The sequence below is a fragment of the Folsomia candida genome, unplaced genomic scaffold (genome assembly GCF_002217175.1).
Source record: "Folsomia candida strain VU population unplaced genomic scaffold, ASM221717v1 Fcan01_Sc017, whole genome shotgun sequence".
In the NCBI taxonomy this organism is placed as follows: Eukaryota; Metazoa; Arthropoda; class Collembola; order Entomobryomorpha; family Isotomidae; genus Folsomia; species Folsomia candida.
Window position 1 is genome coordinate 2512697 of NW_019091209.1, and position 24683 is coordinate 2537379.

The window sequence follows — 24683 nt, forward strand, 5'->3', positions numbered from 1 at the left end:
GAGTATAATGTCATCATGATGAAATTATGGAATGAAATATTTTGAGGACAGTTACAACCTATCGCCATCACAGATCAGACTCGGACAAGAAAAGAAACGACGACTTTTTCGACGATCTTAGTTTCCATTTGGTCACTGGATTCTTGCTGGAGAAATGAAGAGTTGAGACCATAATTAGTGGTGATTTCAACCGGGTGTACGTAAATCAGTCCAACTAGTTACTGCATGGTTTCGAAAAGTGCTGTTCCAAAGGAAGAAGAAAAACTAGTACAAGTATTTCTGGAGTCGTCAGTCGTAAAAAAAGAGTGTGCCAAGAAGAAGAAGAAGGGTGAGCAAAAATAAATACTACTGGATTGGATCTTCTTCATCCTTCTTCCAGTTGTTGTTCTTCCTGGCCAGTAGTGCATTTCATATTTGTGAATAGTACAGTTTTGTGGATAAAATTGGGGGAAAATTGGCCCCAAATTACGTCGTGTTCGTAAATAAATTATGGAAATCCTCCTCAGTTAAGGAAGGGACGCCAACTGAAGGGGTCCATACATAAAAATATATCTCTCGTTCCTAAAACCCACACGATGGGGAGACTGAAATCTAAAGGATGGTGCTACGTGTGTCTAATCGTGTTCATTTTGTGCAACTGGATCTCAACTGCAAGTGCTCAGGCCGAGGGGGGCGGAGTTCATCACGGGGGACGGGGTAGAAACGGGAACGGTGGGGGAGGTGGTGGAGGTGGTCCTGGTGCTGGAAGTGATTACAACGGTGGAGAATATAACGGATATGAAGATTACGACTATGGCGAATATGACGAGAGTAAGTTAACCACCAGCATTTGGTTTACATATAGGGTTTAAACAGGTCAAAGTTTTTGGGTTCTTTGACCCATCATACATACATACCGACCAAGAAATATTCAGCATCATAAGTAAATGATTCTACTGCACCCACCACTTACTGACCACCCAACTAAAAGAACCACTTCCCTATTGATCATCAATCCAATCAGACATGTAAAAGAGGAGCTGACTGGAAGGGCAACAGGGTCAGAGCAAGTACATTCATAAATGGTGTCAGTAATCCACATTTTAATCTTGAATGAAAATTGATAGATTCAGACTGCATTCTTTAACTATAAATAATACTTAATTCTCATTTACAACACATGCACCAAATTTAAAGCAATTATTCTCATGAAATGTATTTATGTAAATAATTTAGTGTGACCATGTCCTAATTTTTTTGTATGTAGCGAGAGGAGTGACTGGCGGTCGACCAGCGACGACAACAACGTCGAGACCTGCAGTCGCACCGGAAACGGGGACACGGAGAGAGGAACCGAGTGCCGTCACGTTGAGAACGTGTCAATTTGAGGGACGGACTTATCAAGACGGGGAAGATTGGAAACCGGACAGTTGCGCGATTTGTAGGTGTATCCGTGGGAAGGTGGAATGTAGTCGGGAAGGTTGTCCAGGTATGGAGATCACTAATGATCATCAATAATGTGGTGGTAACAAAATATGTAAATGGGTACGAATAGGTGCTAATTGTGACGATGTGGAATGTCCCGATATTCAATGTGCTACGCAACAGTACATCCCGTTAGGACAATGCTGTCCCATTTGTGCGGATGATGAAGATCAAAATGGTAATTCGTCGTCCGCCACGCCATCCGTGCCTGCAGGACCGCGTGGAGGAGTCGGATCAAATGGACCAATTGGAATGAAAGGAGACCCTGGAATTCCCGGATCGGTATTTTGTTGTTACTAAAGAATTGGTGTTATGCAATGTCGAAATTTATTTTAAAGTCTACTAAGGAAAAATATATTTGTCAACGTGAGCGTCTAAGGTCACCCAAAATGAAAAATTGATAAAAAATGTAATTCATGTGACCTACAATTTCTAATACATAATACTCGAGAAACATTTTTAGGTAATATTTTTAAACGGATATATCCTCAAAATTTTAATTAAAAAAATAGACGGACAAAGCGTTAGCATAAAGTAGTTCGGCTACTTGCTAATTTGTTCATTACACATTTTCTAATAAGTCTCGACATTGCATTATCAGGAATCAGTTTTTTTACTGGTCATTTCAATTTATAGGTTGGAATTCCCGGAGAACCTGGTATTTAAATTAATTGAAAACTTGTTCTACCCTCCATAAAAATTCCTTAATTCCCACCCACGTTAAAATCTACTTTATATAACGTCAATTATTACGCTCTGAACTTAATTGTTGTTTTGACTCCTCTGTTAAACTGCTTATCCATTTATTAAATTAGGAAATCCTGGACCGCCCGGACCAACGCCGGATGTAAGCATCACACAATTGTCATCCTGCATTTTTGTTGAACTCGGAAGTATATGTATATTTTTATTTTGTGTGTTTCAATTAAAATAGATAACCCCGTTTTTTAACCAACTGTCAGCGTCTCAAGGCGGTGGGGAAAAAGGCCCAGCTCCGGACCCGTTTCAATTTTTACAGGCACAAGTTGGACCCGTAGGTCCTCGTGGTCAGCCAGGTAATTCCGCTATATTTACAAATTTGAGTATCTTCCTACTAAAATTTTCGCACCCATTTTTTAATTTTTCATGACTGGTCTCGATGTTGTTCCCAAATCATAAATTTTTGTTTTCTATGTATACAATTTGTCGGCTTGGTCTTAATTGCTATACATATTTTTGCGCTTGTATTTAAAGAGAAAAAGATTAGTATTTTTGCACGTCAACATTTCTCGAAATTCCCTTGAGAATTATTCGATTTTATTGAATTATTGAATTTTATGTGCACTTTATTACTCTTTTTATAACAATTATTTTAGGTCCGCCAGGTCCAAGTGGTCCTCAAGGATTTCAAGGAGTCCGAGGAGAGCCAGGTATAGCATAATAATGTATTTACATATGGGCTAATAAATGCAAATGATATTGCAAAATCTTTAATTTTTGACAAATGCGTCGTCCGAGAGAATTTTCTGACTTGTTTGACCAAGATTTATCATCGACTGCAACCAATTTCAAATTGCTACCTCCTGCTTAACCACTTATCGTCTTTTTTCATAGGTGATCACGGACCTGCTGGTGCAACAGGTGCAATTGGACCAAGAGGATTAATTGGAGCACCAGGAAAAGACGTTAGCCTGCTAATTCTAAGTATTTCAATCTGGATTGGCGTAATGATGATTTATTTATTTAGGGAGAACCTGGTGACGACGGCCAAGCTGGACCTCCTGGATCAAGCGGACCTCCGGGTTAGTTTAGTGATTAATATGTTTGTGTTTGTAACCTGCAGATATCTCTCGTGAGACATGGATGTTCATTTCATAAATACAAAACTTGCCTGACAAATAAGTGTTTGTTTGTCTTTAAAAAGGTGCAAGGGGTCTGCCAGGGATGCCTGGGCTACCAGGAGTCAAAGGTCATCGAGGTTTTCCTGGTTTGGACGGTTCCAAAGGTAAAATAAACATAATACAAAAAAATGTCGAAAAATTACGAGTACTACGGCAAGCTTACGAAATTTTGCATGGACTTGGCTTATTTGACTTTCCTCCTAATTTTTCTAATCTGGTTTCTAACAGGTGAACAGGGCAGCGGTGGAGAAAAGGGAAGCTTAGGACTACCTGGAGTTCCTGGACCTCAAGGACCCATGGTAGGAAAAATAGAATAACAATATGACGTTATTGTGCCATAATGATTCCAAGTATAGTCTCAACTTGCCTCATTTTGTACGTGGTCGAGTAATGTTACGCCAGGATGATCCTAAAGCGGAAAGTGTCGCCAAGAAATGAATAGTTATGAAGAATCGTGAACACTACAGAATAATTTATCGTTACAGGGGCCTGGTGGACCGAGGGGGGAACGTGGTAGAGAAGGACCCCCTGGAAATCCTGGATTGAGAGGAATTGATGGTGTCGCCGGCCCACCCGGTTTACCGGTAAGCCGGACGATAGCTTACAACAAATTTTTTGCATTCTTAATGCTTGCATTCTCTCACAAAATTGATCGTTTTCATATTTCGAAGAACTTCACAATCCCATTTTATTCCTATTTTTGATAGGGTGCAATCGGAAAACCTGGTCCCCCCGGATTTCCTGGTTCCGCTGGAGGAAAAGGAGACCAAGGAAGCGCAGGCCCAAAAGGATCTCAAGGGTTACAGGTAAGGGAATTCATCCAAAAGTGTCAATTTTGCTAATTATAATTCCCACAATTTTGCTAATTGTTTCAACAATTACAGGGCCCCCGAGGAGAAGGGGGAAGACCCGGAAATCCCGGAGATGGTGGTCCACCTGGACCCCCTGGAAAAGTAATTTAAAGTAGTTCCATTTAATTTGTCAGTTTCAAACGCTTGTGCAATTTCTAAATCAGGTATTTTGTTTTGAATGGCGTTATAGGATGGTCAACCTGGAGAAAAGGGTTCGCCTGGCTCAATCGGATCTCCTGGAGGGCAAGGATTCCCAGGTGGGCATGCATGATGGGTTCCCCAAGTAAAATGGCCCCAGTAGTTAACCATACTAACTAAATTTCTGATATGAAATTCTAAACTTGACCTTTGACCTTAACCCTTAGTTCTCGTTGCGATCCATAATGTCCCACTGTACTAGCTTCCGTGTCTATTTTCAATATCACTCACAAGATGAGCAACAACTTGGTACAATCAATAATGCTCTTTCTAGGTGCACGGGGTCCACAAGGTTTATCTGGAAGTCAAGGCCCAGCGGGAGCAAAAGGAAATCCTGTAATTACTTTGCAATGACGTAATTAATTCCAGTACTCGATATTTTTTGTGATTATTTAGGGCGGAACTGGTGAACCGGGAATGAAAGTAAGGAAGATATTTCATACCACGTACATATATAACCTTAAAAAGCCTGAATTCTCTCACAGTAAATAAATATGTGAATCCTAATTGGAATCCAATTCGAAACTACAATCCTTAAGACTATGTACTATATTATGCAATATTTTATAGGGTGACTCAGGACCGATGGGAGAAAACGGAGCCCCAGGAGCCAGGTAAAACTAAAGCTTTAGCACCTCAAGTCATTATCCTTACGCTTGGTTTTTTAGGGGTCTTCCTGGCGTTGCTGGAGCCCCAGGAAAACGAGGAAAAACGGGTTCGTGCTATTTATGATAGATACATATTTGCATATTTACCTTTGTAACTTGTGGTGGTACGAAAGATCACCAGTCGGAAAATGGGTGTGACATTTCAATTAGTGTTTTATGTCTCTCAGGTGGAAGAGGGATTTCTGGACCGGCTGGACCCCCTGGGGAAAGAGGGTCACCTGGAGGAAGAGGTTTACCAGGTGGGTAGCAACAAAATCTTGTACAAATAAAGCCACCTTACTTTCACCGGAGCTCACCAAACAAAAAATATATTCATTTCTTGTAAATACAAAAGCTTGATGCATTTATTTTAATCGTAATTAATTAATTATTAGGTCAAGATGGAGCTCCTGGACCAAAGGGACAAGCAGGAGAAAGGTAAGTACGTATGACTGTATGAGGCGCTGATTAGGACGCGTATGGATATGAAAATGAAAATATTTATTAGAAAATTGGGACAAAATCTTTGATGCTTGTTCATCCTCAGCACTTATTTGATACAATATTTTGTTTTTTTGCTATCTTTGACAATTAATTACAGGGGTCCGAATGGTGTTCCGGGTTTAAAGGGAGCTGGGGGCGAACCAGGTCGAATTGGACCCACTGGTCTTCAGGGTTTAAGGGGTCCCGCGGGACGAGCAGGTTAGTAGAGTGACGATGGCCTACTTATTTATTAGTTATCCACCCTTAAAAAACGGTGATAATTTTCATACGGATTATACATGAATGATATGCACATGTATTTGGCAGCTTAACTATCTTCAAGTTAAAAATTACACAACGTTTAAAATATTTTAATGCTTTAATAGGGCTACAAGGGAAAAATGGAGCACCAGGAGAAAGAGGGTTACCTGGACAAGATGGCAAAAACGGTGATCAAGGTCAAAGCGGAGCTCCCGGCTTACCAGGTGAGTAATTAAATCGTCAATTAAAGTGTTCACAAATAATTTACCGCGTTTTCACGTCTTAAATTGTGTCCGGAAGTTACTTAATCGCTTTACTACTCTGATTAAAGGTCCCATTGGTCCACCTGGTGACAAGGGTTTAGTTGGCGACCCTGGAAAAGATGGAGAAATGGGTGGTATTGGTCAACCAGGTCCACGGGGTGACCCTGGAAAAGATGGCAGTATGGGAATGCAAGGACCGCCTGGTTTAGCCGGCCCAGATGGGGCGAGAGGACCCCCAGGTCCAAATGGTCCCAGGGGCTTTCAAGTAAACCACATATCATAGTGTTTCTGACGCTACGTACTATATTTATATCCTCCCGCTAATGCCAATTTGTTCACAGGGTCTGCCCGGAAGTCCAGGAAATGCAGGCAGTCCAGGAAAGGATGGCGAAAATGGTTTACAAGGCCCGATTGGAGCTCCAGGTTCAACTGGAGGAAGAGGAGGTACGCCTATTTTTTAGTCTTTACTATGTTACGAAGACGACTTTCCATTCATCACTTTGAATAACTGTTCCTTAATTTTTCCCATTTTAGAACGAGGCTTCCCAGGCGAAAGGGGTGGAGCAGGTCCTCCAGGCCCCCCAGGAAATCGGGGCGAGCCTGGAATGATGGGTCAAGATGGACCACCTGTAAGAACACAAACATAACGCGTCGGTTCTGATTTCAATCGTGTGTGCACGTATGCACAGAAACATTACACAAAAATAATTTTGATGTCACTTTTGTAGGGTCCCAATGGCCCCAAAGGAGATAAGGGTCACGCCGGTTCTCCCGGACTTTTAGGTCTTCCAGGAGGAAGAGGACTTCCAGGCTTGCCGGGAGAAAAAGGTGGGTGGCAATTAAATAGCATATTATATACGGAACAAAATTTGTTAAATTAATTTTTGACCTATCCAAAAAAGGTGAAAGGGGTTCGAATGGAATGATGGGACCGGCAGGACCTCCTGGCCGCGGAGGAGATCAGGGAGCAGTGGGTCCAGTAAGTACAAGCTTATTCAATAGACCTACGTCTATCGACATGACGAATTTATGTCATCATTTTATAGGTTGGACCGGTAGGACCACCCGGCGAACCTGCAGATCGAGGAGATCCTGGCCCTCCAGGACCTCCAGGTGATGATAATTAGACTCATTTAGGCATAAGTAGTCATATTATGAAGTCATGTATAGTCATTAAACTACATGAATTAACAATTTTCATGAATATATATGTGCAGGGATGAATTTACATATAAAAGAAACATTAAAGAGGCAACATGCTTCACAAGATTCGTACTAATTATGTTGGTATAATAGGTGAGGCTGGTGGAGCTGGAATGCCTGGTGAACGTGGACTCGGAGGACCGCCAGGTCTGCAAGGTTTCCCTGGTAAGCAGTCACAAGATGACAATAATGGCACGATTATGCACCAAGTGTGTTCCCTTCGTACATCATTTCGTTTGTGATTTTCAGGTCCTCAGGGTGTTGGAGGTGCCCCCGGAGGTAAGGGCGAAAGGGGTTTGCCCGGATTGAAGGGAGAACAAGGTGGAATCGGAAATACGGGAAAACCTGGAGAACAAGGTAAGCCACAGAACTAATTTCTATTTATGTGCACATATTTCTAAGTATGTGTTCTTAATGGTTTCAGGACTCCCTGGACTTGTCGGTTTGAATGGTGCAAAGGGAGGTCGTGGTGAACCAGGACAGGTAAGGTCACTGTTTATGAATAAAACTTCAATAATTTTTCGATTTGAGTAATTTATGAATTATTATTTTTTATCCTTAGAGAGGTGAACATGGCCCTCAAGGCTTGCCTGGCCGTGATGGAAGTCCTGGACCCCCTGTAAGTTGAATGCATGTGAAAGCAAAAATTTCTCTGAAAAACTTGATAGAAAGGACAAAAACTCATTAAATTGATTGGGTTTTCAGGGAATGCAAGGCTCAACTGGCCCAATCGGACATCCTGGACCTCCAGGTTTGTTACTAACCTCAGAAGGACACAACGTGTCACATGCGCATATCTTTGGGCATATATACAGATCTGTAAACGTTTGAGTAAAGGTCAGTTTATTGAATTTTTTGTATTATTAATTAAAACAGGTTTGAAGGGAGTGCCTGGAGATAATGGACGTATCGGAGCTCCTGGCCCGTTAGGTATGTATGTACTTGCGATAATTTTATGAGGCTGGGGGACAAATTGTTTCTAAAAATTAAAATTTCGAATGACAGTTTGAAAAATATAAAATATCAAAATCCCTGAAAAATTAAATTACGAGGAGATTTAAATCGTCGTCTTTTTCAGGACCTCCTGGCCCACCTGGAATGGAAGGACCAAAGGGTGAAGGTAAGTTCGTCTCACAGATTTACGATCTCAAAAAATTTTACGTAATTTTTTCATAATTTTTTTAAAGGCGGTTCTGAGGGTGCACAAGGAGGCGTGGGAAAGCCAGGTATGTCAAAATCGCGGAGTACAAATTTCGATAAATTATTTTAGGCAAATATACTCCTACGAATTTGAAAGATTTAGCAACAATGGTGCGTATATGTTTATGTGTTAGGTGCCAATGGGCCACCCGGTGATAGAGGAGTTCCTGGCTTGCCTGGCCCCACCGGAGCGACAGGGGGACGTGGACCAAGAGGGGCGCAAGGAGAACAGGGCATTCAGGTAAATCAAAAAATAAATCTCACTTTACCTTTTTATGTATTCCTCTCAATAATTGTTCTAGTAAAAGTTTGTTACTCTTCTAGGGAAAACCAGGAGTCGAGGGTGGAAGAGGTGAACCAGGAATGATGGGTGCCCCTGGAGCACCAGGTCCCATTGGTATGTCCCCTTTACTAACAGTGATTAATGTGTCGCTATGTCCGACTCACGTGCTTTACTCACTTCCTCTCAGGTGAATCCGGACCAGAGGGTAGTCCAGGCAAAATAGGTGATTCTTAAGATAATAAACTCACTGATAACGATCATGATTGGAACTAAAATTGACTAATTGATGTAAAAAATAGGTCCTCCGGGGATTGGAGGTCGTCCAGGAGACAAAGGCCCTCCAGGTACGCATATGTAAATATGTTAATACAAATATAAAAATAGACTGTACACGTGCGTGATCGTTCAGAATTTGCATTAATTAATCTGATCCATAAATTTAGGCCCACCTGGAATGATGGGATTATCTGGGGGACAAGGATTACCGGTAATTTAAAACAAGTGAAAACTTTTCATGGCTTCATACTCATATATGTATGACTCTTTGCAGGGACCTCCTGGAAATTCTGGACCTGCAGGAGTAACAGGAGAAAGGTATGTAGCATAAGACAGCGCGTCACTCTGGGGAAATAATGCTACGGTGTGAACGGGAGAGACGTTAAAACACCAACTTTAACTTTCACTTTAGGGGACCGAGAGGAGAAAGTGGTCCGCAAGGAGTTGAAGGACAAGCGGTAAGTATGGGTACATTTCTTGGAAATAATTTATGTAAATTGATCTCCACGTCGGTTTACATGCTTATCTATGTCAATATATTTATATATGATATGTGCTTATATATTATTGTCGGTATAAAGGGACCACGTGGAAAAGCTGGACCTCCTGGACCACAGGGCGAAAAGGGTGAAAAGGGCGGTGGTGGCGCAAAGGGTGGCAAAGGACATCGAGGTTTAATTGGGTATGTGATCCACACTAATTTTTGTCTCTGTTCCTACGACCTGAGGTAAAATTGTATTTTTATTGCCTTACAGGTTGCAAGGTTTACCTGGTCAACAGGGTGAAAGTGGTGAGCGTGGAATTGTGGGGTCCCCAGGACCCCCGGGAAAACCAGGAGATTCAGGACCAAAGGGTGCGCCAATTTTTCATTAGTCTGGCATTCTCGCATCTTCATTACAACTAATAATATAATACCTTTAATAGGACCCGCTGGTAGAGATGGCATAATGGGACCACCAGGACCGTTGGGACCGGTTGGACCAAGAGGACCGCCAGGAGAAAGGCAATGCTCAACATTTACTCTCATTTTTTGGCATTCACACAAAAGGCACATTATTTATTTATTTGGTTTATAGTGGAAAATCTGGAACGCCTGGAACTAGCGGGCCGCCGGGTCCCCCAGGTGAGTGAAATATTATCTTATCGGATCCGCTTGGTTAAGTTTATTGTCTCTTACAATTAGATGCAGTTTAATAATATCATAAAATGGTTTTTCGCTTAAGCCCGATTTATAATATTTAATATGTGCATTTTGATACGATGGTCATTTTCTCTGAGCGTTAAAAAAGTGATAAAACACATCCGTTTATGCATTTCAAGAATTTTAGTTAATTAACACCAAATACTAATTTAGGTCCACCTGGAGAATCCCTTGGTTATGATGCTGCTGCTCTTGCTGCCTTGTTAAATCAAGGAACCGCTAAGGTGCTTAATTTTTGCTACATTATTTACATAATTAACCAAATTCATACATAATAAATATATGCATAATTTAATACGTTTTCAGGGCCCTGATCCTCTGGCTGGCGACGAACCTTACAAAATTCTTGGAAAAGAAATCACACAAGAAGATCGTCGTAAATTAGTTTTAACCGCATATGAACAGCTCATAACAACATTTGAAAAATTCCAGAAACCAGCCGGAGACAAAAAATCTCCTGCTAAAACTTGTAAAGATTTATCTGTAGCGTATCCCGACTTGAAATCTGGTACTCAACTTGTGCACACATATTTATGCATTTCTATTCCTTTAAATTTATTTATGCCTCCAAAAAAATCAAGCATTTTCTCTGAATGTACAGGAGAATACTGGGTAGATCCGAATGCGGGTGACCCCAAAGATGCCATTTTGGTCTACTGCCGCATGGAAGACAAAGCCACGTGCATTCATCCCAAACCGGAAAAGTCTCCAGTCATGAATCCCATCATAAAGACTCCAGGAGAGTATTGGATATCTGACTTGGAGGGAGGATCACAAGTATGCTGGGCTTTGTCCCATTTAAAAAATCCGTTGAAATTATATTTTATTTTCTCTCTTTATTTGCAGTTTACTTACAAATCGGATGGAACTCAAATGGCATTCTTGCAATTGCTGTCGTCAACTGCGGAACAAAATATCACATATCACTGCTTTAACTCAGCTGCTCATTATGACTCTCAAAAGAAGAATTACCGAAGCGCATTGAAACTCATGGGATGGAACGACTTGGAACTGACTGCCAGGGGGACGAGGAGAACACGCTACAACGTGGTCGAAGATGAATGTCGGGTGGGTTTAACTACTAATTAATTATATATTTAGGAAAATATCTTGTCCAACTGAGAATGGAGGTCTCCCAGCGTATTCTTTCAGATTTTGATTAAACTAGTGCGAATCTATGGCAAATTTAATTAGTGTGAAATTTGCAAACGACATTATCTGCAAATGCTCAGGTTTTGCAGAGATATTTGCATCCAAAGAGGAGAAAACGGGCCTAAAAAGTCGACAAATTTTACAGTTTCCAAATTTACTGTGCGTTTTCTCCTCTTCGGATGCAAATATCTCTGCAAAACCTGAGATTTTGCATATAATCCCGTTTGCAAATTTCATACTAATTAAATCTGTGTTCAATTGACACTAATTTGCTCAAAATCGGATTATGCGGCATACGCTGGTCGACCTCCATTCTCAGTTTACTATAATTTCTCATATTTTCTATATTTCCATCTTTGCAGTGGAAGAAATCCGAATGGGCCAAGACGTTAATACAATACCACACCGATAAGGCCGCCCGCCTCCCCATCGTGGACATATCAGTGAAAGACATGGGAGAAAAGAGTCAGCAATTTTGGGTTGAAATAGGTCGCGTATGTTTTATCTAGGAAAAAAATCCCTTAAAATAATGTATACTATTACGACTTCATATCCATTTTTATATCCATTTTGAAATCACTTTTTATACCGTTAAAATATTTACTCGGATTTTTTTTGTTTAATTGGAACACGAGGTATTATTATTTCACGTATATACGAATTAAGATTCTCAACAAAATAATGCTAATTAGGTCATCAGGGGGATGGGAAGAGGGGGACGATAAATATTAAAAGGTTGTAAGCATGTGCAATATTTATTGAATGTATGAATGTTTATATCACTGCCATTTTTTTTACATTCTTATCTTTTTGTTTAATAATAATAATAGTAATTAATTCCCATATTTTTAGTATTAATTAATTGCCTCAGGAGTTGTAACTTTCACTGCCAGCCGATTTTTACACGCGCAAAACAAACCTACACTGCCAATAAAATATTTTGATTGCAAACTTCATGACATGAATTATAAACGTACAATTTATTATTCACAAATATTGAATCATTGAATTGGTAGTACATATACGACGACGATGACGATGAATATAACATGCAACGACTTTTACATTAATTATGTAAATATTTAGAATTACGTACAGTGAGTATAGTGATGAGACATTTTATTAATATTTTACGCAATTGCTTGCTAGCCGATACCTACTTATCTAGCTACAAAGATGAGATTATTATTAAAACTAGCAATAGATAATTAAAAATTAATCATAAAATGGTTTCTCTTCTAGCGCCCATGTATATACGTACACAAGTATTTTTGTAGTTGAAAACAGTGGCCGCGGAAGGGGGCAGAGGGACAATGTCCCCACGGTTGTTCGATGTCCTCATCTGACCTGCCGATCTTATATAACCCTCTCCCTCTCCCATCCTACAATGTTAATGTCCCCAGATGTCCCCACGACTTCCGCGGCCACTGGTTAAAAAAGCAAATTAACATGATTCATGGTGGTAGATATAGTTATAGCATCATAACATAACGCTTGTTGACTAAATGCCTGACAGTATCTGTATAAATTTAAATCAAACTGTGCATGAAATAGTAAAGAGGATTTATTTTTTGAAGTAGGATTTTCTTCAAAGCATTTCTTGTCCGTGTTCCGTGTTCTTTTAGAATCCGCGTTCTTCTTGCGGGTGGAGAAGCTCCCCAGAAAAGGACATATTCTTTTTACTCGTCCCTTATTATTTACATGTATGAATGTCAGTCCTCGTAATGCAAGGTTTGCATTTGACATAACAGCACCAAATAAATTTACATTGGCAGCGCTCCACCTTTTTCACAACCTTTAAAAAAAAGAGAGAAAAAATATGTATGAGGATTTTATTTTCCAGCCATGTTGTGATGCCACTCAATCAGTTCACTGTTCGCTCAAGTGGGACAAATATTCTTTTTAGTACGGACGTGCTCAAGTTGGTAAAAATAAGAAAGTCACAATGTCACAAAAGAGAGAAATGGGGGTGTTTTACGTTTCAGAAACATATTTTTTGTGAAACTTTGCAATATTTGGTGGTTATCAGGGGACGAAACAAGTATTAATTTGCATATGTATTTACATCCATCTGAGGTTCACTGTTCTTACGTAGCTACATGTGCTACAGATACCTTAGAGTCAGTGTTTCACGGTGGTTTTAAATGTCTGTCCGAAAAAGTCGTCGAAACCGGTTTTAATCACCGAATTTTGGACGTCCAAAATTGAAAATGGAGAAAAATGTTACAAGTTGTTCATTATTGAATCTTTCGATAATCCGTTGGTGTATGTCTCCCATTAATTTTGAGCATTTTGCATAGGTACACACACTTGCGAAAAAGTCGTTAATAAAGAGCTTGTAGCATTTTGCCCCCTTTTCCGGTGTTAGACGCTTTTGGACATTTTGGACAGTTTTAGACGTCAAAAACGAAACACTGATTATGTAGATTAGACTATTATTTATCAACTACCTTTGTATTAAAGCCTCTCCCACAACACAAAACATTGCATCTGTCCGGACCATCGGATGTTTTGTTGCAAACTCTGCCCGTCGTTCCAGTAATTCCTTTGTCCAAGTCGAGCTCACAATAATCCGGCGACTTTCTCAAGTGAACCAATTCTCCCTTGCTCACGGGGAACTTTCGCCCACTTTTTCTCCTCAACCGTTTCTGAGACTTGAGTGGAACCTGAGAAACAGATTATTTTTCGGTGCTTATCATCCTTATTTTTATCAAATCTCCTCCTCCTCACCTGAGTTGACTTTTGATATTTCTTCTTCAAGTAATCACCCACTTGAGTAAAACTAGGGATATTTTTCCAACAAGTTTTCAACTCACAGGAACCCGACACTCCGTGACACCGACATTGCATTCGCATCAGATGGGCGACAGCCTAGGCAAAAAAAGAACATGTAAAATTTGGCAATTTGTAGAAATATGCATGCTTATGTACACACCTGACGTCCGGCTTCATTGTTATGCAAATTCATCAAATTTTGAACATTTTTTGGTGCATATTCAAGCTTCGTTTTGTCCGGAGCGTCAACAAATTTTCGGGAGAATTGGATTCCAAACTTCATGTTGTCACTAAAAAACGGGGGTCAAAGAAGGCATAAAATTTGTCAAAAAATCCTATGAGGCAATTCACGTCACCCTTCGTAACTCCGTAAACTTAAGAAATTTACGAACTTTTGACGAAACTTAGGAACATTTCCAAGGTAATTTTTGCTTAAGAAGTTACAAACCCTTACGAAGATAACAGGCATGATTTTCGTTCTTTGTAACTTTACGTGGTTACCGACTTTTACGAAATATCTGTACATTTTCTGCAAAAACGCACCTGCACCCGCCCCACTTCCATCCTTCCGGGGTCGTTCTGCCCTGCTTGCTGAGGTCACAAGAACACTCGTTTAGCGCTCCGGAACTGCAAGATTGTGTGATGGCGTGGACAACTCCGGCACTCGTGACGGCATAGATGAAAGCCGTCTCCTTGCTCCCTGTACAAAATTTTAAGAAAATCGTTAAAAAACACGGTCATTTAGCTCGAGATTTCGGTTAAAATGCAAACATGCAAATGTTCCTACTCGATACGATTATTAGTGCATCATCTTCCCAGAAACTAATAGAAAAGCAATTTCCCCCCTGTATTTACATATCCAAATCGGCTCCGGAATAATAAAGGAGGCAAACTATTTGAATTATGCAGATTCCAGTGAACGGATGGCCTGTCACAAATTCGAGATTTTTCATAAATCCAATCCACACACACAAAGTGTATGATATAATAGTAATAATAATAATATCGAGTTAGACTAATGTGCTGACACAAAATCCATTGAAAAGTGGTAACATCTGCTGCTTGCTAGCCAACTAAAGTGACTCGAAGACGGAGAAAGTGGTTTCCTTCTTCTTTCTCTCTTCCGTTCCACTGCTCGGAAAATGGAAATGATGCAAGCAAAGTGTGTACGATGTATAAAAGTAAAAAGCATCCAACACCTCGCTCTCCCCAAAAACGGGCTTCGTCTTCTTCTTCTTTGGAGCAGAAACTTTTTGCAAATCCAATAAAAGCAAAATCTGCTTTTTCTTATCCGTTCGGAAGCAGGATTATTTTAAAAGTATAAGAAAAACCTTCTCTCCAACTAAACGAATCATGTTCAGCTGACGCTCTGTTCTCATCGAAATTTAAATGATTTCAACATTTTCGACATCCCTTCGCCTCTATGGAAACAGGGGCCGCGGAAGGGTGGGTGGGGACAGGGGGACAATGTCCCCAGGGTTGTTGGATGTCCGCAAAATCTCCCCATCTTATACAAACCCGTCCCTTCCCTATCCTCCAATATTAACGTCCCCAGATGTCCCCACACCTTCTGCGGCCACTGTCTACAGCGGCTTGTGCCTGCTGACTTGATTTTCGAGGACAATTCTGCTCCACGAATAATTTCGAATATATCAAAATTTACTGTGTCAAAGTTTTTGTTTTATCTAACCAAACAATATGATACATGTCCCCGCATGCATGGGAACAACTTTCCTCCCATGCGACTTGATTCTTTTTGCAAATATATCCTTTCTCAGAAATGAAATGAAATGGAATCAGTAGCCAAGAAAATATTGTTATTGCTATTTCGTCCAATATTTTATGTTTTTTTGGATACGAAATAAAATAATTTGTCCCCATTTGGCTATGTACCATGTACATGGAGAAAGTACGTACAATAATAAATTAGAATTATCTGTACACAGTTATCGGTCCAAGTTGACAGTCCAATTCGCTTATTGCAAAAAATCGCATACATAAATGTGCGACTCATAAAATAAAATGTACAAAACCACACCACCCAACATCAAATTCGTCATTGACTTCTTCTTGACGCCAGAAAATGACGACACGTCGTCGTAAAAATTTTAATCGTTCCGACGTAAAAAGAACTTAATTTTCTATTGAAACAGAAGAAGCCGCAGTACGCAACCTACCATTATGTTTCCGTACAGGGTGAAATTATAGCCGTGGGGTGAAAAGAGGAGGAGGGATGGACGTCGACAAGAAAAATACCATTTTCCTTTCAAGATTCGACTTTTTGGTATGTTTTGGTGGAGAAAAAAAGTCAAATAAAATCCCATTCATTAGAGTTCACGACCACAATAATGAAAGTGATACTAAATACGACTCGGTCTGGTTTATATATAATCTTGTGGCGACTTAACAAAAAGAAAGTATTCTTCACCAGTGGCCGCGGAAGCTATGGGGACATTAACATTGTAGGATACGAGGGTTTATATAAGATGGGGAGATGATGCGAACCGTGGGGACATTGTCCCCCTGTCCTGTCCGCGGCCACTGCTTCCCACTCGAGAAAATTGTGCCCATCGCGAAATACATGAGGGAGGGGTCCCAGTTGAGAGTATGAGACACTTTATTAATGGCATGGAACCAACATCTTCGACCCGATCGGTAATGTATCACTTTGACGGATATAATATTCCAATGCTTGCCGTTACCCTGTATCGCGGCACGTTCGCCTCGAGTTAATCCAAGCAAGAATTACTTTGCTCGGAATTATAGTCACGATTTCAAGCACGAACAGCAGTAGTAGCCCGGTCAAGTTGGTGGAATCGTAATGATGCCAAAATAATAATAAAAAAATCAATCACATATATACATCAGCACTTGGATAAAATAAAAAAATATAATGTAAAAAAATCTGGGGGATTTTATTTCATTTCCGAAAAATATTTGCTCTTGATGTGAATAGAATATTTGATATGTACAACTGACAAATCTGAAATTTATACTAGTGCGTAAAATTGACAGGAGAAGACCGTGAAAAAAAGGGGACGTGTCAATCATTAAATGTGTACAGAAGAGATACAGTTTTCTCAGAATTCCATTGAATTGTGGCAAAAAAGTAGTAGCCAATAAACCAAACTATGTACACACATCCGCACAATATTTATCTATGAGACGATAACAATGGAATTTTTTTTTGGAGAAGAAGACAAGCGATGATAAGAAGAACAAAAAAATACGAGGAGAAAGTCCAGTCCATCGATATTTAGTATTATTATTGAGTTCGAGTGTCTGTATTGTCGTCTCATCCTTATCCATTCGTCAGATAACCAGAAAAATAGGGAGCCGAAAGAAAACAAGTGATTTCGATTGCCAAGAAAAATGCTCACTTAATTGTCAAACAACTCCGGAAAAAAAACTTGACACGGGATCCCTTCCTACTACAATTACAACTCTTTTATTCTGCTTCTGTGGGCAATAATGCGAGCAGCAAAGTGACAATCGCGTCGTAATTATATCGCACCCTCCGCTACCTTTTTTACAATTCAAATTCCCCGTCCCCCCACACACACGGGGACAAAAAGCTATTAATCACTCTGGGTAATGTTCTTTTAATGAGATTCCTGTTACCCTCTGCTGCAGTTGACAAATTCTAACCTCCGGGTTTCAAGTTTTCCGAATATAAATAAAGTTTGGGTATGAATCTGGGCGTCCAAAGTTGTATTCCCAACGAACCCACCACCACCCCGTTATTGCTTCCGTGCTTTATGCATATTAATAATAATGGGAATGTCAAGTGAGAATTTCGGGAAGGGTGTCCATCCGTCCCGGAGTTAATTTGTGCTTCCATTTTATTGTCGCATTCATTGTATAATGAAATGAAATGGGAATACAAAAGTCAGTCGGGTCTGAATTATTGGTATGTTTATGTCCCACTATACGTGCAATAAAACCGCTTCTAATAATGGAGGTCTCCCAATGTATGCGCACAGATTTTGGGCAAACTAGTCTTAATCGATCATAAATATAATTAATTGCAAATTTGCGAAAGACACGATCTCCCAATGGGCACGTTTGGCCGAGATATTTGCATCCGAAGAGGAGAAAACGCGCAGTAAATTTAGAAAGTGTAAAATTTATCGACTTTAAGACGCATTTTCTCCCCTTCGGATGCAAATATCTCTGCCAAACGTGCCCATTGGGAGATCGTGTCTTTCGCAAATTTGCAATTAATGATATTTATGATCGATTAAGACTAGTTTGCCCAAAATCTGTGAGCATACGTTGAGAAACCTCCATTGTTAGTAATAAATAAGTAGGAAGAAATCACAGCATGCAAGATCAAGTAATTATCTATCTATGATACAACTTTTGTTCTTGGGACGTCTAAAATTAACACGATTTTAGACGTCCTCACACACCTCCTCCGTTAAGTAGTTGAACTTGAATTAGTCTCCTGCTTGATGGATAATTAGTGTTCCATCCGTTTCGCCGTGTATATGACTTAATAGCACCACGAGCCGGATATTTATTACGCATTGTGTCAAACATTCCGTCACTGATTCGGGACAGGAATGTTGTTGCCGTCAAGTGACAATTACGCGCAAGGGTGAATCTCATCTCATTCGTACATGAGCCATTAGACCCAAAGTAGGAATTCATTAAGGTCAATTCTACTCAAACTGAGGTACGAAAGGTGGACAAATGAGTGGATATTTATTTGTGAGACATGCGAATATGTGTAAACGCACACGCACGCTCCATATGTAAGGCAGAATGTACAATGTAGTTAGTCAAGGCGGGGGAGATGATGACTATAATTCTCGATTTGTTGTTGTTGCTCGAGTCAAAAGAAAAGGCCGCATATCTAAAAACTTGACAGACCTTTTTTTTCATTCTCGTATAGTTTTTTTGTTACTTTTAAAATGAAACAACTTTTCACCACATATCGGAAGAAGAGATAGAGCTCCTCGCATCGTACCACTCACTCACTCAGTCAGGAGGAGAGCTTGGGACTGAGAGACTCACAGATTTTGATGCCTTTTGAATGTATGAAAAGTAAAGGAGGGGTTTATTCCATTTGTGCTAGCCACACCCCTTAAAATGGCGAAAAATACCTTGTTTTGGGGAATTAAAACCTCCAAAAATCTGATTTTGATCGGATTTTCATAATTTTAGAATTTTCTTGATTGATATTGTTTTACCATATCAAATATTAAACTCGAGTTTTTTGAAAGTTTGACTTCTTCGAAGGGATACATGATCAGAATATTTTCGAAAATACTGAATTTTTTAAATTAAGCTTGATGTCGTGTAGGATAAAATTACTATCTGGGATCACGAAACTTTGAGAATTCTGAAAATCTGATGAAAACAAAATTTTTTGTGAATTTCCTTCACGTTTTCTAGACTCATCTCGTATGCACTACAACAACTCGTATCCAAATGACCCCAAACTCCGTCATTCCATCATTGCCAAGCTCTCCTCCTTCCTCCTCACTCTCTCTCAGAATGGAATAAGTGGCTTTGATAATTGCAAATGTTGCATATCGCACACGCATTAAAACGACAACTAAAAACCTTTTTGGTTCGTTCATTTGCAACCTTTTGTGTTGCACGCATGACATTTTTCATTACTCCACGTATTAATTTGCATACGTAGGACCACATCGCATCCCGTTTGTAGGAGTAAGTATCTATATAAAGTAAAGCTTCATATGTACATCCACATTATTAACTATGTAGATGTGTAGGGTGGCGAACTGTGAACTGAGTGGCACTCATCCTTCGCAAGGAAAAAGAAGGAGATGAAGGCTTATGGTGTGGATATGAAAATTGAAATTTTGATGTGAAAAAGATTACTAAGAGAACCATCATCTCATCTCTTGGCTGGCACATTCCTTGGGATTGGTTTTACTTACAAGGCTTTCTTGGACAATCTATCATTCATCCTTCCTCGCTTTATCGAGTCTCTCGAGGAGTCAACCAAGCGAACAAACTGACTGGGAAACATTCCCTCAAATCATACCCATTCCTTATTTTCTTAAATTTCCGAGTAAAATCCATCCTACTTGACGGATGAATAGTAACAGTATTAAAATGTGGATGAAATCCGATCATTATTTTCTCTCTACGACACAACACAACCAGCAACAGCTTCATTTCATATCAGAGCAAATAATATAACACCACTTCATATTATAAGTTACGTACTCTGTTTCAGACACTTTTCCAAGCCAACAGTTGCTGCTGCTGCTGGATGGATGGATCAAATGAAGTATCGAGTCATCATGTCTGAGGGAACTTTGTTTTTTGGGACCCTTTTCAGATTTAGGATTTAGTCGAAAGAAAGCGTTGAGTTGTGAGAGAAAGTTGTTTGGAGAAATTCGTTCCCAGCATTGGTTTTGGTTATGAGAAGGATGAGATGAGCGAGAGAGGGGCGGAAATCAGTGGAAGGAAAGCTTTCCCTCTGGATACTTACTTATGGATGGCTATATGGTCTGGTGATGCATGTAATTTCATTAAAAATTCAATCTTGTGTAAGCTTATCCGCCATGTGATGCAAGTACCGATGTTTACTCATTCATAATAATACCCATTACAAAGCAACTCTCTCAGTGCGACTGGATGGCTGGGTTTGCTATTTCGTTGCGGGGACGACGACGATCCGTGTCATCATAATCCCACAAAACGGTCCTTTGCCGTTGTCGCATCGCATCGGATCGGATCGCATCTACTACATCGTATTTTACTTAGGCCACAAATTCTAAATTCGGATTGGGAGGATATATTGAAAGCAGACAGAGTTTGCCAGACCACCACCACCACCACCGCTACCTCCAACCACTTGTAATTATAAATTGGAAATTCTCTCGAACCCAGAGCAAAGATGAAATCGTGTAGGAAATATTTCTGATGAGTTTCATCCTTTTTTTGGTACTGTCGCAAGTTAACCTCATCGCTATGGTCTGCGCATTAAAATTAGACCCTTTTTGTACGTGTTTCTTAAGGGTCAAATTATAAAATACTACTATAGTCCTGCTGCTCTTACATTCTATATAAATAAATTCCCACAGGTCTAGATCCTTGCGACACCAAATCAAACCAGAACGCCCATGGACGAAGCTCTCTCTCTCAGAATAATCTGATACTGGAGGTAAATGAAAAGAAGGGTATTATTAATTAAGGTCGAGAAAGACGACTTTATACTCACTCATCCCCCTCCAGGAAATATTATCTCATTGATCTGCCAAATAATCACCACCACGAGAACCGGGTACAAAGTCTCCTCTCATTATATTTATTATTATCGTACATACGCACAATCGTTCGCATTGTACGGATGAATGTAACACGTGCCCTCCGTTTCAAATAAGCCCGTCGTCGTATACAGAATAGGAAAGTTGTTAAATGTCATTATTATTCCTGGGAATGAGGGAGATATCAGTCAACACGTTTTTGTTTGCACTCTCCATCTGTTCCTCCATCATCCACTTCCCTTCTTCATCTTCTTCCGTCATCGTGAATTCGAAGCCTCACCACCTGAACTTCATTATTAACTTATCCTACGATTTTGTGTGTCTAAATGCTTATCTCGAGAGGAGCAGCCGGGTGCAATGCAACCAAACTCTAAAACAACGCCATGGTCACTTCACTTGTATGATTTTCCATTGTCATCAATTTCTTGCCATAAACAAGGTAACGTAACGTAATGTAACGTTTGATAAGGTTTTTCATTTAATTGGGAAGTAGAAGTACTATCGTCACCACCACCACCACGATTTTTTCCAGGATGAGCCCATGGAATTGTCACTTTCTTATTGTCCCCTGCTCTACATGGACACGAGGCATTGTTGCTGCTGCTGCTGGCGCATAATGACCAAGATAATCATGACGATGACGATACTTGGACATTTACATGTATGTGGCTACGATACGCATCTTATTCTCGTGTCAGAGTATCTCAAGTGTTATCAAACCAACGAATTGATGACTTTTGGCTGCTTTACCTCACTGTCCAACGGTGAAGAGGAGATGACTTTTTTTTATTCGCGATGACTAAAAAAGATAGCCTTCCGTCACAAAATCTCATAAACACACAGTCAAATCGTTGTCAATACGATTTCCATATTTGGACATGTCCAATATTCATCTAGTCCAATGTTCAACCCTTAAAACCCGACATGATTCCAGGGTTCTGCTATCATTGCAAGGTTGTCAATGGATTAAAAATAAGGACAAAAATATATTCTAAAGGAGCAGTGGCCGCGGAAGCGTGGGTGGGGACAGAGGGACAATGTCCCCACGGTTATTTAATGTCCCCATCATCTCCCCAATGTTATATAGACCCCTCCCTCCCCTCCCCTACAATATTAATGTCCCCCGATGTCCCCACAACTTCCGCAGCCCCTGTTCTACCGTACAATTGAATAAAATTCCGTACTTCATGATATCACAGGTGCTACATCCACCATCAAAAATTTGGACAACATGTCACCCATTTATTAAATAAAACTCCTCTTTCTTTCACCAACCTCTGGACAGTTCATGTCCAAAAACGGAGTAGTCGTCGTCCTCCTTGGTGGAACAGTTCCAGCGCTCATGTCGAAACTGGAACTGGCATTCACGGATTCCTCTCCGAGCCCCGTCAGACACGGCTTGAATGGTGTCAGGGTAATTTTGGCAGACGTCAATCTGCTGGGCTACGAGGCCTGGGAGAGAACTGCACACCAGGCCGGCCGAGTAGCGGAACGCTTCCTCCGGATTTTCAGGCGCGTCCCCGGCCAACTGCATGTTCACGTCGCCCACGGGCTGGTCCGCCGGCACTGTCAGGGATTTCGTCGATATTCCCAAATACCTGTCAAATCAAGGCAAGAAGATGACGCTTGTTTTTTTACGACACTAATAATAAACAGGTCAAAATCTCGTCCATTTAGTTGGACGGATTAGTCGTCCAGAGCCATCAACAACCTTCTCTTCTCTTAGCTCCAGTTTAAAAGAGGAATCATCACGGTGAGTGAGAATTGGGCATAAAAATATGTAATCGGCTCCTCTTTTCGAAGGAGGAGGAGGACGAGCCAGTGAGCCGACAAACAACACAATGGGAGAAGAAGAAGTGTATTGTTGTAAAGGACGCATTGTGTTGAATGTTGCTCAGAAAGAAAATGGTCCGACTTGCTTTTAACCGTTGTGTAATAATAATAACTGAGGAGAAGCTGTAATGCTGCACCCAACCCACCTTCTTTCCTTTTAGTTAAGACCAGTCGCCGCGGAAGGGTGAGGGACAATGTCCCCACGGGGTTGTGCGATGTCGGCATCATCTCCCCATCTTGTATAAACCCCGCCCTCAGTGACAATGTCCCTACACCTTCCGCGGCCACTGGTTAATACCCTTCTCTCTGTGTCGTCTCTTTCCAATAATGCTTGCCTACCTGGAGGCCGAATCGTTCCGCCTAATTAGTATCACGTTACAAAATCCAGACTCTCATTTTATACCCTGCCTCCGGTCCCATTTTACAAATGACATGTCGCATAATGTACGAGAAGTATTCTTTTTTTGTGTGTTCTCGTTTTTTGACAGAGAGGAAAAATCTCGCTCTAATTATCCATCCACCATTTCTCCAAGAATATTATGCAAATTATGAAAATTTACGAGTACTGTAAATACTTACATCCATGATGCGTGAACGGTGGAGGCAACAAAAAGTATGGAAAACAGATGAATTAACCAGTTGCACAAACAACAATCTCTTCTCCACATTATTCTGCAGACAACAATGCAACACTTTACGGCACAGTCAGTCAACTTCTTTTTTCGAAAGGGGACGACGATCGTATTTTAGAAAAACTTGTATTTCTCTATTGTTACTGGGCATACTTTTTCTGGTCATTATGCCTTTATTGGAATCTCTACTTCTTTTTTTCAAAGGTTATATATTTCCTCACACAAATCTTTCTGCGGTTCAGGACGACGCAAGTTTTCCAAACAAATTACCACCACAATTCGGAGAGAATCCATTCATTGTGCAAAACAAAATTTTCACATTTTCGAAAAGTCCCTCAATTTTTCAAATTTCTTTTATTTTTTCGGAAATCTCACCCCCACACGCACCACTTCAGTCCATGCTAAACACACAAATTGACACGTCACTTAACACGTTTCGCGTCGTATGAAAAACCGAATCTCATCCCAGGACTGGAGCGTCTTTGGGCGAGATGGTGTTCAGCGTAGGTCAACTGCGGGACTAATATCTCGCAATCACTGCCGCACTGCTCGGGGTTTCGTTTCCAGAGACGAAACGAAACTCACTCAAGGTAAAAGGAAGGACCCACTCTGCTCACTTCTTCTTCTCTGAGGAATTCAATGCTGCTCAATTTGGGAATAAATGCCGAATAATGTTATGTATCTGCCTCTTCTGCTATTCGATTTGAGAATGAAATGTCGTCCTTTAATAAGTAAAATAAAACTATGTATGCATATACACCATCAATCCCTCATTGTTGCTGGCTCTCCTCTTGGGAAGAGCTCGGCAGGCAAACTGAGGAGCCAGCAGAT

General features: G+C 40.4%; 2 protein-coding genes across 2 annotated transcripts; one reads left to right on the forward strand and one right to left on the reverse strand.

Moving 5' to 3' along the window:
• Positions 1-61: 61 nt before the first annotated feature.
• LOC110856657 (collagen alpha-1(I) chain) lies at positions 62-12318 on the forward strand. Its single transcript, XM_022105151.2, has 53 exons — positions 62-810; positions 1247-1468; positions 1535-1746; positions 2101-2122; positions 2280-2311; positions 2399-2519; positions 2820-2873; positions 3058-3128; positions 3191-3245; positions 3368-3448; positions 3573-3643; positions 3830-3928; positions 4052-4150; positions 4229-4297; positions 4386-4452; positions 4668-4729; positions 4790-4816; positions 4964-5007; positions 5062-5108; positions 5229-5300; positions 5436-5478; positions 5642-5742; positions 5910-6008; positions 6116-6312; positions 6389-6491; positions 6582-6676; positions 6776-6875; positions 6950-7026; positions 7094-7160; positions 7344-7415; positions 7500-7607; positions 7675-7733; positions 7813-7869; positions 7956-8001; positions 8127-8180; positions 8329-8370; positions 8438-8476; positions 8585-8691; positions 8775-8847; positions 8921-8956; positions 9033-9077; positions 9177-9220; positions 9284-9327; positions 9422-9467; positions 9591-9691; positions 9765-9862; positions 9934-10012; positions 10086-10132; positions 10364-10434; positions 10517-10718; positions 10812-10987; positions 11057-11278; positions 11725-12318. Exons 1-53 carry the CDS (start codon positions 576-578, stop codon positions 11869-11871), a joined length of 4659 nt encoding a protein of 1552 aa, XP_021960843.1. The 5' UTR covers positions 62-575; the 3' UTR covers positions 11872-12318.
• LOC110856658 (protein Wnt-16) lies at positions 12136-24683 on the reverse strand. Its single transcript, XM_022105152.2, has 7 exons — positions 23800-24683; positions 22663-22985; positions 14681-14837; positions 14298-14427; positions 14093-14233; positions 13813-14028; positions 12136-13157 (listed from the first exon to the last, which is right to left on the reverse strand). Exons 1-7 carry the CDS (start codon positions 23886-23888, stop codon positions 13056-13058), a joined length of 1158 nt encoding a protein of 385 aa, XP_021960844.1. The 5' UTR covers positions 23889-24683; the 3' UTR covers positions 12136-13055.